General features: G+C 43.1%; 1 protein-coding gene across 12 annotated transcripts in view; it reads left to right on the top strand.

Annotated features, from left to right (window-relative positions):
• The window catches only part of WNK1 (WNK lysine deficient protein kinase 1), a 170,884-nt gene that overhangs the window by 118,874 nt on the left and 34,181 nt on the right, over positions 1–17,829 (top strand). For 11 of the 12 annotated variants that reach the window (XM_075006217.1, XM_075006133.1, XM_075006226.1 and 8 more), the window contains 5 exons: positions 7,266–7,439; positions 8,006–8,063; positions 8,213–8,356; positions 9,998–11,475; positions 13,663–13,746. In XM_075006217.1, the coding sequence (XP_074862318.1) occupies positions 7,266–7,439; positions 8,006–8,063; positions 8,213–8,356; positions 9,998–11,475; positions 13,663–13,746 (1,938 nt within the window). The remainder of the gene's footprint in view (positions 1–7,265; positions 7,440–8,005; positions 8,064–8,212; positions 8,357–9,997; positions 11,476–13,662; positions 13,747–17,829) is intronic. The other variant, XM_075006188.1, reaches the window with a different exon arrangement.

The following is a 17,829-nucleotide window of genomic DNA, read 5'->3' as shown; positions in this document are numbered from 1 at the left end:
AGTACAAACTTGATTTCCTCTTGCAGTTACATTACTATTATTAGAAGCAAAATCTTTCATTAAGTACTGTAATGGTAAAGAACCGTGACAAAAGCCAATAGGCTTGGTCCGTTATTTGCACAACTAATTCATCTGAGGATTTGGGTCAGGTTCTGTCTTAACTTTAATGTCTTCCAGAAAAACTGTTTTTATCTTTGTACTCTAGGATTTTAAAAATAGCTTATTAACAGTTTCTTATGGGCTGAACTAAAACTAGTAAACATCATTTTTGAAAATACAATATAAAATAAAATTCTCAAAGTGCAGTCATATTCCTGTCACTGGAGAGCTTAAACTTTCTTCTCTGAGTAGTGCCCTATGGGTGCTCAATTGTGAAAGTATCTGCACCCCTGCATCTCCTACTGTAAGATTTTTAGTGTCCGTTTGGACTGCACATGAGTTCTCCCTGCATCGTGGTCAGCCTTGATTCTATCTGGTTCTGCACTGGCAAGCCACCTAGAATTTCTTCTCAACCAACACTGGCCTTGAATGGGGCAAGCAGTTGTCTCACCGTTCTGTGTATTAACATAAGTAGTGGTAGTTTTAGTCCCTTTGTTTCCCTTAATAGTTTATGGGATTTGGGGCGGGGCGGGGGGGACACTTCAGTTTCTGTTTCCTACCCTTTCTGGGGCACTCTTTCCTCCCTTTCCTGGAGCATTTAGCAAGTAAGACTTGCTAGCCTCTCATTTTCAAACAAATAGAAAGGGAGTGGGGCGGAACCCTTTTCCTCTTCACTTTTGAAGGGTGATATCACTGTGTAAAGTTTCTGGGAGAATGACATACCCACAAAAGTGCAACATTTGCCGGCAGCTCAAGGAGAGTTCTTCAAGATCAAAACCAAAAAAAAATCCCAACAAGGGTCTGAAGGTAACTCTGGTGGAGAGAACATTTCAGGCACCAGCTGACTCCAGGGCATGCGTTTTCCAGTCTACATACTGTACTCAGAACTGTCAACTTAAAATGGGATAGAAGAAAAAAAATCAGTATCTTCTCTTCCTTCCCCCATAAGGGCTTGAGGAGGAAGGGGCTTCACAGAACAATTTTGGCAATCCAGAGGGGTTCCTCGTTGTTTGTCCATGTCTGTGCCAGTGGTTCTGAAGCTTGATACTCAAGCACTGGGGTGCCTCTGCTATGAGCCTTAGCTGTGCTGCCTAAAGACGTCAGCTGCTGAGGCAGTGACACTGCCTTCTGAGGATAAGAACAAGGTCTACGCTGCTTCTAAGGGAGTGTCCTTGAGTAAAGCTTTGGTACAGCAGGTGGCAAAGCACCTGTCCTTGGAGTGTTGCCCCCCACATAAGCAATTATCTGTACCTAAAACTTACCACCAACACTCATCAGTGGTACCGAATAAACCAATGGTACTGCATGAAGTCCCATGCCCTGGAGACCTGAGGGTATGGAAGAATGGTAATACACGTTAAGTGGGACCAGTGTTTTGTGCCTGGAATCGTTGGGGCCGTTTACTGCCACCCTTCCTTTAATGAGTCTGAGAGTGAACACGAGCATGTTTTTTTCCCTTACGTGTCACTGTAGTTTGCCATCACTGTTCTGGGGACATCTTCAACTCCACCCTCATGCTGACCTGTGCTTGTGGTATAGACTTCCTCCTCAGGTACCTTAACTACCTATGCTCTCCTCCACCTACCCCCCACCCCCGCCACATGAACCCCAGTGGCAATATTAGGATCCTTGAGCAATGTACAGATCCCAAACTTTGTGGGCATCCATATGTCTCCGAGTTGGCCAGACTGTCTCCTTCAGCTTCACTGTCTCCAGGCTCTGAACTGGAGGAGAAGGAAATTTTTTGAAGGACAGGAGGAAAAGTTCAAAAGGCACTACCACTCTAGCAAACTTCTGTGTCTTCATCACATGAGATTGTAATGCCCCACTAGCTTATTTTAAGAACTTTCAAGATTTTACTAAGAGTGGCAGATGACCTTGCACGTTCCTTTACAGGAGGTAGCAGATGCACATCACAAGTGGGTAGATGCTCTGCATACTTCCTCCTTTGGAATTGCCCTCCACATTAATTAGGCATTACTGGATCTTGCCTAAGTCATCTGGTAGGCACCAGTCTTCGTTGCCCCAACCTGCAAGAGAGCTGACATATTACATCCCCTCCCAAAGAGGCAGACTCTTGGTTTCTATATCCTCAACCCAATTCAGTTGTGGGAGATGTGGTTAATGCATGTGGCAAACATGTCAGGCTGACTCGATATATTGGAGGCTAGAGAAAACTAGATATCTTTGGATGGAAGGTTTAGTCTTCTGACATTGCAATGGAGGGTTGCAAATTAGTCGCAGCCAAATAGGTTTTTATTAAGTATGGATAAGTCAACATGTTCATTGAATGTTTATCAGAGGGGCAAAAGAACATCTTCAGTCATTGTCTGGGAGAGCCAATTAGTGGCCAGGAGTGCACTAAAGCTAATTTTGAATTCAGTAGATACAGTAGCCTCCCAGGTCTCAATGGCAGCGATAGAGGCTGGTGTTGTAGGGCAGCCCTACACTAGGGGAGAGAGTCAGCCAGTGATATGAGAGTAGGTTAGCTTGGGTCGACGTACTTTAGGTGAACTTTCTCCACTGTCCCTATGGTGGGAGGTTGATAAGAGAAACGCTCCCATCGACTTACCTTGCTCCTGGCACCTGCGAGTAGTACTGGAGTTGGCGAGAGTGCCCTCAGTGTTAAATTTAGTGCATCCCTACTAGACAAGCTAAATCAAACCCTGGAAGATCTCTAGTGCATCAATCTTCCTGCAAGTATAGACATGCCCTTAGTTATACCTTTCTAGGTCACCCAAAGAGTTACTCTGAGAATTTCCCATTTGAAGGACTGAAGCTCTTCACTGATGGGATCAGTGCCTCTCTCCATACCATGAAGGATTCTCTGGTAATCCAGATAGATGGGCGAAAGAGGAGGTATGACTCTCAAACACAGCATGGGTCACAACATTCTTAGTATCCACCCTCACAGTGGTATTATGAGCTGCATCACACAAGACGTAGAATATAGAAGTGAAAACAGCACCCTGATGTGTGATCTGACTGTCTCCTAAGCACTTTTGACAGGTTTACTGAACAACTGCACTTGGCAGCATCAGCTCCCATCTATGCATCTCTCACATCTTTGTATGGCGATTGTCCAGACCTCTTTCACAGCAGCTGGGAGAGCATCACTTCTGACCAATGTCAAGTTTAATGTAGAAGGGTTATTCCATTCATTTCTTGTCCCTCCCCCATTCTCAGCATCTGGTCTGAGGTAAATAGGGTGAAATTTAATCAAGACAAATGCAACATACTCCATTTAAGAAGGCACAGCGCATTTCCCACGTACAAAGTGGGAAGTGACTGTCTCAGAAGGAGTGCTGCAGAAAGGGATTTAGGGGATCATAGTGGACCACAAGATACAGAAATCAGTGTGACACTGTTGCAAAAAGCCCAATGTCTGTCTTGGATTCATTAACAGGAGTGTCATAAGCAGGATATGGAAAGTAATTTTTCCATTCTACTATGCGCTGGTTAAGCTTCAACTGGAGTATTGTGTCCAGTTTTGGGCACTACATTTTGAAGAAAGTTTTGGAGAAAGTCCAGAGGTAGTAACAAAAAATTAAAGGTCATGACCTTTGAGGGATAACCAAAAGAACTGGGTTTGTTTAGTTTGGAAAAGAGAAGACAGAGGGGACATAACAGCTTTCAAGTACCCAAAAAGGGTGTTAAAAGGAGGTAGGATAAAAATTATTCTCCCTTTTTCTTGTCCTATCCTCAGACTATGGGCTTAAATTGCAGCAAGGGGGTTTAGGTTGGACATTAGGAAAAAACTTCCTAAGTGGTCAGGGTTGTTAAGTACTGGAATAAACTACCTATAGAAGTTGTGAAATTTACATACTTGGAGATTTGAAATAACTTAGATATCTTTCAGGGATGATAGATGGTTCCTGGCCCTACTGTGAGTGCAGGAGACTGGACTCAGTGGCCTCTTGGACCTGTCCAATTCTATTCTACAATTCTAAATAGGCTACCAGCTAGTCAGTGCTCAGTTGGACAAGTGTGTACCAATGCTAATTTAAAAAAATATACTTTTGGCTAGCTTATACAAAAGACACACTAACACTCCTTTCACCTTAAAATAGTATGCATAAGTGAAAATTGAATACATTTACAGAAAGTTTTCATAGTTGAAAGTGTTTAACTCTTGTTACTGATCATTTTTTGAGTTGCTGACAGTATACAGTAAACTCTTTCATGTCCAGCATTCTGTCGTCCAGAACACTCAGATAATTGGCACTTTAACCACAAGTAAATTTTAGTTACATTTTCCATAAGTACAATATAGTGAAAATAAATACAAATACAGCATAGTTAGTGTATGATACTATTGTTTGGTAAATAAAATACTCTTACATTTTTGTTTAATATCTAAATTTGTTTTGCTGTAGTGTTATGCGTTGGTGGGTATGCCTCTCTTATCCAAAATATTTGAATATTCAGCAACCTCCTAGGGCTGCTGGATATGACAGTGTACTGTACTTTATACAATGCTGTGCATGTCAACATTTTTTAAAGAGAATTCTTCCAAAGTACAAGTTGAACCTGCCTCATCTGACACCCTTGGGACCTGACTGGTCCCCGACGAGAGAATTTGCCAGATGAAGGGAGGCCACCCAGTCTACTGCTGGTTCCACTTCTGCCCTTCCGTTCCCATCTCCAGCCCTGTGGCCCCTTTACCATCTGCCCAGACCTTAGACTGACACCAGCCACCCGTGCTAAGGCTGCCAGCCATAGAGCTGCTGGTCCTGGCCACACAGGTGCTGTGGAGGCCGGTTTGAGCTCTGACCGGGACGCCCAGCTACAACTCCAACCCGGCTATCTGTGCTGGCTGTGATCCCAGCTGGACTGTTGGCACAGCGCTGATCCAGTTGGCATCATGGTCAGGCCTAGCCAGGTCCTGGTGTATCCCAGCCCCCTGGAGGCAGGCTCTAGCCAGAGGCACACACCTGGCCGGGCTTCCCTATCATTGGGCTTTGGCTAGTCCTCCCTCCAATAGCTTCCCAGCCCGGGTCTTTGGTCCAATAGCATCCGTCGTCTTGCCAGATGAGAGAATTCCGGTTTTGGGAGGCTGAACCTGTGGTCATAAAATATACACTTACAAATTAAGTTACACTATGCACATAATATACCCTCAACGTGCACCGGTTACTCAATTGTAGTTTCCAGGGAATTCTGAATTAATTGTGTTTGTCATGTAGACAGTAAATTGCTTGTCATGTAGAGAGTAAATTGTTTGTTTGGGATAATATATGCTTCATCTCATTTCATTTGGAATCAATAAGGATAAAATCTTTAGTCTTCCAGCACAAATAATCACATGTATGTTGTTGATCTCTTCCCTGTGAGATAATGGTTCACCTTAAACATAGTTTGCCGATGCATAGTAACTTAGTCCATCACAGTTGTTTTGGTTCCAGTGTTCTGACAGACTCAGAACAGGCAGAAAGGAGAATTTGAATTTAATTTCCAGTGCAAAGAGTGTGTAAATTTCAAATATATTGCAGATAGTCCCTGATTTACGGATGGGTAACATCCCGAACACCTGGTCATAACTCGATTTGGCCGTAAGTGGGAAATACCCTTATACTGTAATCCCTCGAGGTGTTGGAGGGTTGCGTTCCGCACAACCCTCGCATACTTCAAATTAAGTTGGGGAGGGCTCGGTTAGGGCCCTGGGAGGGGGCAGGAGGGTTAGTCTGGAGTGGGTTAGAGCGGCAGGGTGGTGGGAGGGTGCATTTGAGCTGGGGCTTGCCGGGGGTTGGGACAGGGTTGATGTCAGCCAGGGGGTTGGAGCCGGGGCTGCAGGGGTGGTGGGTAGGGTGGTTAGAGCTGGAGCACCGCAAGCTTGTGTTTGGTAGCCCTGGATGCAGATTGAAGCTGGAGCACTGTGTGCTGGGGCGTGTGAACTGGGCCCATGGGGGATTGCAGGGGCTGAACGGGGTGAATTGGGGTGTGGGGGGGGTATAGCTGGGGGCACAGTCTGCTTGGCACAATTTGTTATATTGGCTTGGCGCAAATGATATATTGGTGTGGGGGAGAGCCTTGTGCCTGCAGCAGTTGGTGACTGACAGCCCTGTGTGTGCTGGGGGAGTGGAGGGGTGTTGAGCTGGGTGGAGGGGGTGTTTTGAACAGGGATGAACTGGGGTGGGGTGGGGTTGAGTGGGCAGGGTGGGGATAGAACTCCTGCTCATGCTGGCAGCAGCTGACATTTGGAACCCCAAGCTTTGGGGGCGGGTCTGAACCAGGCTGGGGAGGGGTTGAATGGGGGTGCACCGGGGCAGGGTGCTTGAGCGGAGCAATGTTGGAGCCCCATGTTTGCTGAGCAGGGGTAATCTGGGGCCCCATGGGGGTTGAGGGCATTGGGTCCAGGTCCATGGGAGTTGAGGCCAGGTGGGGGAGGGGTTGGGGCCCAAGTGTGAATGGGGGGTTTGGGATGCAGGGATTGGAGGCGAGCCCCTTACTGGGGGAGGTGAGCTGGGGTGCCCCAATGGGGGAGGTGAGCTGGAGGTTGGCCATAAGTATGAATGGTCATAAGTTGGGGACTGCCTGGAAGTCCCTCATTCCTTATATGGCAGCAAAACATTTGAAGTTTTTTGAACAGTACATAAATCATATTTAATAGGAGTTAGTTGGCCTGACAGATTTCAGTTATGTAATGGTTTTGTAGACAAGGTTTGAGATTAGTCAAGGTGGGTGAGGTAGTATTTTTTTTTTTATTGGGCCTTCTTCTGTTGGTGAGACGCAAGCTATCATGCTACATAGAGGTTTTCCTCTGATCTGGAAAACTATCACAGCTAAATTATACGATTGAACAGATAGTTTGGCAGAAGGACTAAATTTCAATTTAACAAATTATGCCGAGCAGAGGTCCTGTGAAGTCTCGCTCTTCCAGGTAAGATATTGTGACTCTTAGTGCTGTTGTAGTACAAATAGAGGACAAAATAAGAATCCTGTTACATTGCAGGCTATAAAAATGCAGACCATGGTCCCCAATGAGAAGTCATAGTCTAAATTAAAGCAATATGCAACAAGTTGTAACAAAAATGGCCAGTGGGTAAGTATAAGGAAGGCGTAGTGGTGTCTTAGTCAGAATCTCTGCACAATATGGAGATATGAAGGGATTTAAAAATATAAATAGACAGGGCACATGAATAATAGTTCTTGTCTTTCATGTACAGGTGCAGAATGAATTTATTCTAGCAACTGAAAGAGATTCGTTTGTGGAGCAGGTACGAGAGATCATTGAGAAAGCAGATGAAATGCTCAGTGAGGATGTCAGTGTGGAGCCAGAAGGTGATCAGGGGTTGGAGAGTATGCAGATGAAAGATGAGTGTTTCTTTCCAGGGTCCCAGGTAAGTGGTCCTTACATCACCCATTTTGAGTACAATGGAAATGATGACATAAGAGCTATTCAGAAACTGGGATTCCTGTACTGCAGGAAATTTCAGGATTTCAAAAAAAGCTTTGAAATGGAACAAATGAAATGGTTTATGAAGAAAAATGAAGCATTTTATTTTGACATTTTCAAAGTGATTCTTCTGCTCCTCCAGTTGTCCAATGCCTTGCCAGCCCATCAGACAAGGGGAAAGGGGCCACATGAGCTTCCAGTACTGTCTTGGGGCTGGGACAACTGCAGGCTTTGGGAGTTCAGTCTCCAGGGTAGTTTGCCTGAAAGGAAAACAGATTCCCATCCCTTCCTGTCTTGGCAATTGAGGTACAATAATGTCCCCATGGAACAGAGTTTTTAGGGGCTTGGAGAAGGTTAAAGGAGGGTATATACTAGATTGAAGTACTGAGATTCACAGTATTAGCAGTATGCTGAATACCATATGTATTTCGCTAAGCTTGTGTTTGACCTTACTTTGGAAGACCGATTGTTATGGTGGAATGTAAATTTTACTATTTTATCCTTTTGCAGAAGTTGGAGGGAGAATTCAAACAGCCAGATCCAGTATCTTTCATGCCACAGAGAACTGGTAAGCTTTGTAACCCTTTTCTAGTGTTGAGTTGCTTCCTGCTGAAGAGTGCAGCTTTTGTATGTTTTGAGTGCGTGATCTGTTAGGACATGCTGTAATGAATGAGATGGAGCATATCGCTAAAAACCCAACTTCTCTTTATTGTTTAGGTGTTCCTCCTAGCTCTTTCACCCAAGTTGTCCATTCTGCTGGAAGACGGTTTATTGTCAGTCCTGTCCCAGAGAGTCGGTTAAGAGAACAGCAGTTTTTCACTTCTTCTGCTATTACTGCAGGAAAGGAACTTCCAGATATTGGTAAGTTACCCAAAGCTTTCTGGAGTTTGGTTAATATTTTTTTTTCATGACACCATCTATAAACCAGGTTAACTTGAGCGGCCACTTCTTGTTGGTGTGTCAGTCCCAGGATATTACGTATAAGTCAAGTGGGGTAATATCTTTCATTGGACCAAATTACATCCGTGAAAGGGACAACATTTTGAGTTTACACTGACCTCTTTTCAGATCTGGGAAATGTACTCTGTCACAGGTAAGTACAAAGTGGAAAGCATTATTTACCATAAGTGGTTAAGCATGTTTGAGAGACCATTCAAGGTGAAGCAGCCCATAACCACACCTCCAATCACAGAGGGGAAAGAGAGCTGACTTTTCTTCCACCCTTTCCTGGAGCAGAAAAGGATTACTGGGATGATCTGAGAAATAGGATGACTACCTTTATGAAGCAAGACTTGAAGAACTTGTGTTGTTTAGCCTAAGAGAAGGCTGAGGGGAGATATGATTGTTCTTTATAAATACATTCCAGGGGAGGAGAGGAACTTAGTTCTACTCTGATGTGGACACCAGAACAAAAGGATCTAGATGAGCCATCGGCACGTTTGGACTGGAAGTTAGGTGAAGGTTTCTGACCAGCAGAGGAGTGAAGTTCTGGAACAGCCAGGTGGTGGTAGGAGCAAAGAAACCTAACTGGCTACAGAACTGAACCAGAAAAATTTATGGAGGGGGTGGTATGATGAGATTGCCCACAATGGCGTATGTAGCTGGGGTACAACTGCTAATAGCAAATATCTAGTTGTCTTTTATGGGAGACTAGTTTGGAGGGTTCTGATTACTGAAGAGAATTGTTTCCCAGTTATCTGGCTGGTGGGGCTAATTGATATAGTCATATTTGGGATCAGGAAAATTCTCAGGTCAGACTGGCAGAGACCCTTGGGGTTATTCACGTTTCTCAGCAGCATGAGGCAGTTGCAGCTTTAAACTAGTGTAAATGCTGGATTCTCTGTAACTTGACACTTCTAAATTGAGATTTGAGAACTTCAGTAACTCAGCTCAAGCGTATGGGCCTATTACAGGAGTGAGCAAGTGAGGTGCTGTGGCCTATAATGAGTTGGAGGTCAGATGAGGAGGTATTCTTGATGATCCCTTCTGATCTTAAAGTCTCAGTCTGTGAATGGTCCCTTGAAATATGTGTTAACCGCTTATGTCAGGCTATCTGTTCCAACTTGTATTTGTCTGTGACCTTGAGTACTCTTCCCAGACCTGAAGAAGAGCTCTGTGTAAGCTCGAAAGAAGTTGGTTCAATTAAAGATATTGCTTCACCCACCTTGGCAAGTTCCTAACATTGGGGGGTGAGGTTAGGGTGGAAACCCAACTGACAATAAGGAACCGACTGCTGGTCAGAGCCATAAATGCTTTTGGATAACATTACGCAGAATTTCTCCTCTCTAGATATTTTAATGGAAGCTGTCCATTACTAAGTTCCTGTAGGGTTCACAGCATCTTTAACTGTGATTTGTAATATATATCCCCTGGTGTTGTGTTCTGAAGTCTCTTGAATAGCCTCTGTAAATCATGCTCTAATAACTATACTGGAATGGTGTTAATCTAGCAATGGTAAGTAAACATCTGTAGGTGGACTGACTGGATTTTTTTATTTTTCAGTTGCTTCCTCTCCATCACATGGTCCTGGGATGAATCTGTCTCATTCTGCATCATCACTCAGCCTGCAGCAAGCTTTCTCTGAGATGAGGCATGCTCAAATGACAGAAGGACCTAGTACAGCTCCTCCGATTTTTAACCAAACTATAGCACCGTTTCCACCTGCACTTGCTAATGTGGCTGGGAGTCTACCATCTACATCAGTGTCTCCTCCCACAACATCTCCTCCCTCCACCATTGGTACCTCGCTTCCAGTAGCTCAGTCTGTTGTCCCTGTAACTACAGAAATAGTGCCAGCTGGGGTTGCCCCAAGCACAGGCATTTCAGATTCAAGCTCTCCTCCCTCTATGACACAGTCTGGGAGCCAATTAATTGGTGGTGTGACTTCCAGTATGAGTACACCTGCTTCTTTTTCATTAACAGCTACATCGCAGACTGCTCAACCACTGACTGAAGAAGTTGTCCCTAATACTAGTGCATCTGCATCTTCAACTTTGCCACCAACACAACAGCTTCCTGTCGTGACTGGGCCGAGTGTTAGTGTACCAGCTGCTGTATTCCCACCTGTGACGTCGTCTCCTGCACAGCAGATTGCTAGTAGTATGGAATCTGTGGCAGCTCCGCAAACATCTGTTGCCCCAGCTATAGCTCAGAGTCTAACTTCACAGACCCCTCAGCTCAGCAGCAGTAGCTCCATCCCCAGTCTGGCAGAAACAGTTGTGAGTGTGCTACAATTAAAGCCTGAGGATGGGCTGTCAGAAGATCAATCTCATCAGTGCAGTGCAGCTGGCTTGTCCCTTCCTATCTCTGCAACATTGTCCTCTGCAGTGGCAACAAGTATGTCTGGCTCAGTCCCTCAGTCTGGTGTGGTGCATCCTCTACTCATCCCATCAGCAGTTGCATCAACACCTGTCCTACCCCAAGCAGCTGCTGCAATCTCTACCCCCATATTACCCCAGGTTCCTTTATCTGGCATCCTATCACTAACACAGCCAGTTGCTAACTTGTCTGCAGTACAGCAGACCTTAATACATAGTCAACCTCAACCTGCTCTGATACCCAATCAGCCTCATACTCACTGTTTGGAGGTTGATGTTGATGCTCAGCCCAAAGCTCCTGGTATTGATGACATAAAGACCTTGGAAGAAAAGCTGCGATCTCTCTTCAGTGAACATGGCAACGTAGGAGCAACACATCCACCAGCGTCTGTGGAGACATCACTGGTGATGGAGACTACAGTCATGCCTAGTGTACCAACCACTGCCGTTGCACCAACTAAACCTATGACAGCCACTACCAGCTCTTGTTTACCACCAGTTAGTTTGCCCATTGGACCAGCTGGCTTACCAGTGATGCCACCAGTTGCCACACCTGGTCAAGTGGGCATTCCTGTCACCTATGTTCCAGCATCAGGCAGCATTGCAACAGCAGCAGTGAAACCGGGAACCCCTCCTTCAAAGCCACCTCTTAGCAGGGTACCGGTAAGGAATCCAGCACTCTTGTGAATGATGTTAAATATATGAGAGAATAAGCTTTTGCAGATGACTCTTTCTGAAGCAATGCTGCAACAATGTTTATCCAAACTGATTTGCCCAGTCTGTTAGTACGTTCTCTGCTTTTAGTGCCTATACAGTGTTGGCATGCTTTTTCACTCGAGTCCAGCTCCTTGTCCTGGGCTTAAGTTCTTCCTGCTTTGATTACCTCCTATAGCAATCATAACTTTAGATTCCCAGCTTTCCTTATTTCCCTTTGAATGTCTCGAGTTCCTGTGGTCTGCAGGACTCCATGACCCCTAGTGGATCTGCAGCCCTCCTAGCCTCTTTGTCATGTGCCTGTAAGTCCTTTCTGCCTCATCCAGCTTACGAATTCTTGCTCCCTATTTGAGATTTGCTAAAATGTACAGGTGTTGCTGAGGACAGGAATCCATACTGTGCTTATAGTTTGACTTGTGAAGGTCAGTAGTAGGTCTGGGAGTATTCAGGACCTAGGGAAGGTAAATCAGAGTAGCAGCATGTTAACTTCTAGCTGGAGGTATAATTCCCAGCTCAAGGAAACATAACATGTGGTATCTCTCATCAAGCTGATGCACTGAAACAACATGGCAGGGAAGCGTAAGAGCAGGATGAAGTGGGGGCTAGCCACCTCAAGCAGGTGTTCATTCATCTCAGTGTCATCTCGGCTGTGATAAGTATGCATCCTTGAGATGGAGTTCACACTCCTGCTTCAAAGTATAGATGTGCTCTGGGGCAATAATTAAAAATATTGCCGCAGAAAAAAGTAGTGGGGCTGAGGTGTAAAACCTGGAGGCTGATTATGCAGTGTTTCTAAGCACCAAAAACTTCTCTGCTTCTTTTGACTTTCAGTATTTTTTTTAGAGGTTTGGAATTTCACAGGTTATCTTATTCCCTGCCTGCTGCATATGGTACAAATATCTTTAAAACATAGATCTTAAAACATCCCAAAGCAAAAATTTCAGTATGCTGGACTGCTGTACCCATTTCATTTTTTTAGGTTTGAGAATTGCCTGGCTTGATGTAAGGAAAAAAAAATTTTACAAGAAAGTGGCAGAGGTAGTAGTTTGGTGGGGAAGACAATATAAAGCATAGGACATTGAACTAAAAAGGGAGCCAAGCATCCTTTTTTAAAAAGTCAAAACTATGGTAACTTTTGTAATGTCATAATGGCACAGAAATGATTTCCAATGGTTACGCTTAAATCCAAACAACTTAATTTCTTGGATTTTTAATGTTGGTTTTGGAAAAATTCTCTTGTAAAATTCTTAATTACTGATGCATACTTTAAAGCTTAACTTTGACTTTATGAAGTTTATGTGGAAGTAATTCAGACAGTTAAGTAACATGAAGATGGAATTTGAGAAGAGCACCTGGAAGAATTCTGCCTTCAAATGGTTATTGTAACTCAGAGTTGCTGCCATTTAAAAAAAAAAAAGTCACATAATGCAGTGGCATTTGGTGGCTTGTGTGTCAGAGTGAATGCACCTTGAGTTTTCATGTGGGTTTATTAGCTTCTACCGCAGTGAATTTCCAGTTGCTTAAAGATCGAAGCATATATACAGTAAGCAACTGTCTGTCGTTTCCTGTCTTAAAAGGCTACCAGCCAAGCATAGTTGTGTTTGTTGTGCCACTATGTGCATTTCCTGAAATCAGACACGCCTGTGCTAGCTCTGACCAGACAAATGTACTAAAAATAATAGAATGTAGACATCATTAAACAAGAGGTGAGGAAGACTGGCACGTAACTGAGAGGAGGAGAGTTGGAAAAATTCCACACAGAGCCTCGTAGTTCTTAAGTCCTCCCACTTATGTAAAGGTTTGAAATAACTAACTGGAATGTGCTGTCTGAATTTGCTGTGAGGCTTACATGACTTATTCTACCCTCTGCAGTTGCTCTAACGTTTATCCACATAACTTGCCTGGATAGCTTCCCCCTTAGCAAGATGCATGTTCTGATGTTCTAATTGGGTAATCAGCAGCTTTAGGTAGCTGTTCATAGGGGATCGGGGATTAACAGGTAGGTTAAAAATAATACATTTTAGTGGGTGCAGACTTCTTATATATTAAAGTGATGTAACTTAATATAACTTGCAGACTGCTCCTACTGTTGTTCCTTGTTTTGATGGACTTGCGTTTCCTCTTCATTATCCATAGGTGCTACCAGTAGGCTTTGAACTTGCAGTTGGCACTCCATCCACTGAACAGCTCCCACCCTTTCCAGGACCTTCACTAACTCAGGTGCTTACGTGACTTGGCAGACTCTGTCTGCTGCTGCTTCTTTCCCTTTCAAAAAGCATGTTTCAATTAAACTCTCTGTTGCATGGTCTTGGCTTTTCCACTTTCTCTTTTGACTGAGTAATCCCTTCTGTGTAGCAATGACCAGAGTCATTCGTGCACTGGAAGATAGCAGTATTATTCTTTGGATTACTATGTTAATGTCTGAACTCCAGGTGGAATGACTCAAGTTTGTTTTTACTTCAGTTTTGAGCTTGAGGGAAAGCTTCTTAGAAGTCCTTGTTTTACAGACGTGTTCAGTATTGCACAGTAGCTGTGTTTCAAAGTTGTAAGTCAGTAATAATCATTTGGTCTCGAGTGCTCATGTTGCTAGCTACACCACCTGGAGAGCTTAAAGGGTGAGGCCGAAGATGGTGTATTCTATAAGATTTATCTATTTCAAACACTCATTTCATAAGCAAATTTCTTTCAGCAAATCCCAGCATTGGCAGAAAATACACTTGGAATGGCCAGCCCTGAGGAGGACAGTGAGATGAAGCAAAACTAGTAAATTAATTTTCCCAGTGATGCAGCAATCCTCTTTTTCAGACAAAATGCACTTGAATTAACTGTATGTAAATGAAGAGCCATGAAACTTCAGAAGTACTACACACATCTGTCTTATTAAAATAAAAACAGTATCTGGTAGCAAAGTTCTACCTCTGCAGGGAGAAATAATAATGCAATATCCACCTACCCATGGAAAGCCCAAGACCTGCTGGCTAAGAGAATTCAATGGATTTTTAATAGTCTTTTCCTAATTGTTCAGAGTTGAAGTTCTGTAAATATTGTAATGATGATTTAAAGATTGTAGTTCAAGCAGACTGCTAGGATCTGCATTTGGCCACCATCTTCTGGTGCATGGATAATTGAGAACTAGCAGGGAGACTTCAGTGGATGTTTTTCTGTGTGTGAACTTTTGAGAGGCAGTCATTTATTGCTTTAAAGATCAAGACAAACTTTTCTTTTTTGACAGCTGCCACTTCCTTTTGTAAAATAGAAAATTCATAGAAAAGTTTACTGAACTCAAGAGAATATAGAGAAAAAAGTAATCAAGACATACAATAATTAAAGTTCATGATTAAAGAAGAAACATACCATAAAATGTAAGGAAAGCTTTAAAAAAAAAAAAAAAGCAGTGAAGACTTCTAAGCAGTCTGTATCCTGTTCTTAATGTGTCTTAAAAGTAGTACACTTAATCAATAAGCACAAATTGGACTCTTTCCCAGTGTCCTGTGCCTGTGTATGTAATCCCCAGTTCTCAGATTTGGATTTGTAAAGAAGATTTCTATGTTAAAGCAGGCATCTGGTAATACTCTTTTAAAGCTTTAAAACCATTCCAGTTATAAATGTAGTCTTTTCTATGCACACAATTTTCTTAAGTAGTTGCTTTTTGAAGTGAAATTTTCCATTTGTGGTTTTGTGCCAAAGGTGACTGCTTCTGGCATACTTGAGCAAAATCCCATGAGCCAAACTTGAGTTGACTATGAAACAATACTGCCTTTTTAAAGCTATTTTTTTAAAGTCGTTAGAAGTATTTGGAAATTTATACCAAAATGGTTATAACATGGAACTTGTTGTGTTGTGAGGTATTGCTTGTGGCTGGATGATCAGGTAATGAAAGTTATATGACAATTCACTTCTGCATATTCAGAGAGATCCGCTAAACTTCTATTGGAGTCTGATGAAGCTTTGCCCATTGACATTAGTGTTCTCGCAGCTCAGCCTGACATGTTCAAAGGCTATAGGTCTCAAGCTGCTTCTGAGGAAAGTAGCGCAGAATAGGCCCTTGTAACTCATTTTATTTCCTTTCAGACCAGCTATTAGAGAGGATCCTGTACGTAACAAAGGAAGTTTCCTTAGTGTGTCTCATACTAATGTAATCAGTGTGGTGTAAATGCTAGTTCCTGATTGAAATCATTTAAATGTGCACACCAAGCATAAAGCCATAATCCTCAAAAATAAAACAGCTTAAACTTCATGGTGCAGACTTAATATGAAATGCCTTAACACTGTGATATTAGCTGTTGCACTGTTTCTGAAAGCTGTTCTGACATACTGGAGTTTGTATTTGTTCTTGTAAGAGAATATTTGGGCAACTTTTATGCTTCCAAATGCATGAAAAGTAGAAGTACCCAAGTTATAGAAGTCTTTGGTTTCAAAGAGCAGAAGCATGGTGGTGGGGTAGCAGCTGCTTCCTTACAAGTGGTCATGTACTGCCCAGGGCTTTAACAATTCTCCTTGTAGCCTTCCAGTCAGTTTCTTCTTCAATGTGATAAGAGTCCCCTTCATGAGCTGTCATTCAGCCAATGTTCTGGCTCTTCAGCCCATCTAGTGATGGTGTTTTGGAATTTAGTGTCCCTTCCTGACTCCCCTTAGATTGTGCGTTGCTTTCTTTTATTGTGATGTAAAAATTTTGTTTTCAGGAGTCAAGGCCTTTTGGCTCCCTCTAATCAGGGAGCAACGATGAGTTGCCAGAGAACTAGAAGATCCACAGCTTTTGTGTAGGCATTTGCAAATTACCTTGTATGTGTGCATGCAGCATTTTGATGTCATGTATGCAGCTTTTTATGAAGATTTTGGTATTTAGTCTTCATGTTTTCCTAAAGGGCTGTGGTTAAAGATAGTTATGGCCTATTGCCCAAGCTGGGAGTACATGTACACCTTTAACAGGACGATCAAGGACCCATTGTGGAGCCCATTGAAAGATCAGTCTTTATCACTGGGGCTACTAAGGTGCAGGATGAAATATCCAGAGTCACGGCTTATATCAGACAAATGGATCATATAATAGTCCTCCTCAATGTAGTTCAACTCAAAGCTTTCTTGCCCTGTGTCAGGAAGGATTCAGGATCTCATCACCAGTTCAGCAGAAAGGATAAGCAACAGTGAGCACCTGACAACTTGGGCCATGATAACAGCATGTTCATAATAGCCAGAAAGATGAAACTTGAGTGAATATCAACAGAAGCAAAGAAGACAGAGGACTAGTAGTAGGTTTTGCAAATATTGGGCTTGGTGATGACTGGAGATGGTATCTTCATTTAGGAAAGGATGGGTTATATCATAGTGAGTGTGGATGTAGCCAGTCTGAGGTGAAGGAATCCACACAATGCTCCACATCTCAGGATTTGTGTTGTTTTTTTTCCCACGAAAAAGTGGTCATCAGTCTTTAAGAAGAGTTCTATGGAGCTTTGAAAACTTGTCTCTTTCACTAACAGAGGTTGGTTCAATGTACTTCATGCACTCTGTTTATAATATGATAGATATCCAAAAGCTACTGGCAATTAAAGGGCTTGCAGATCAAATCCTTTTTTTTTCCCCCCCCGTGTGAGACAAAAAGAGGTGGATGTGCCTCTTCTGAACTAAGCAAGAAATTCTTGGTCTTCTGATGGCCCGTCAGAAATGTAGCAAGAGATGCGTTCTCCACCCAATATATTGTGTAGGCTTTTATGCCATATTTGTCACTCTACTGTCTGAGGGCTTTCCAATTATGCATGAAGCAAACTGACCATCTATCGTGGTGTTTGTTCTCTTCCTCATCTTGTCAGTAGCAGGAGAAGTGCATGCAGTGGAGTGTTCAGTTCTGGTAGGTTTAATTATTAAATATACCTTTTGCTGCGGTTATATTAGTCAGTCGAATGGGCGTTATACCCTAACTTGATTTTCAAATTGTCAAAATCTAGTGTATATAGTGAAGGGCACATGCAGTGTACTCATGGCAACATGTGGTGGTGAGGCAATATGCTGCAGTGTTTGATACTAGTTGGAGTTCCCTAAATGCATGAAGGTTTCATGACCAGGTATGTTACATTGCTGTAACTCAGTCAAGAGGTGATGAAGGCATAACTGAGGGGCTGGGTTGAGGTGGGGTTTCCTAGCCAGCTGGAGGTAACAGAAAATGGCTCAGGGAAGGTGACAAATAACTCTTATCTCAGACCTGTTTCAAGTCAACCTCGGTTTGATTTACCGTGGAAGTAATTGAGACTTGTCAATTAGTTTCATGCCTGACATGGAATTTCTACTGCGGTAGAATTTTGGTGTCAT

Source organism: Carettochelys insculpta, chromosome 1 (genome assembly GCF_033958435.1).
Source record: "Carettochelys insculpta isolate YL-2023 chromosome 1, ASM3395843v1, whole genome shotgun sequence".
Lineage (NCBI taxonomy): Eukaryota > Metazoa > Chordata > Testudines > Carettochelyidae > Carettochelys > Carettochelys insculpta.
The sequence above is the reverse complement of the archived record's forward strand: the minus strand, read 5'-3'. Positions and strand labels throughout refer to the sequence as shown.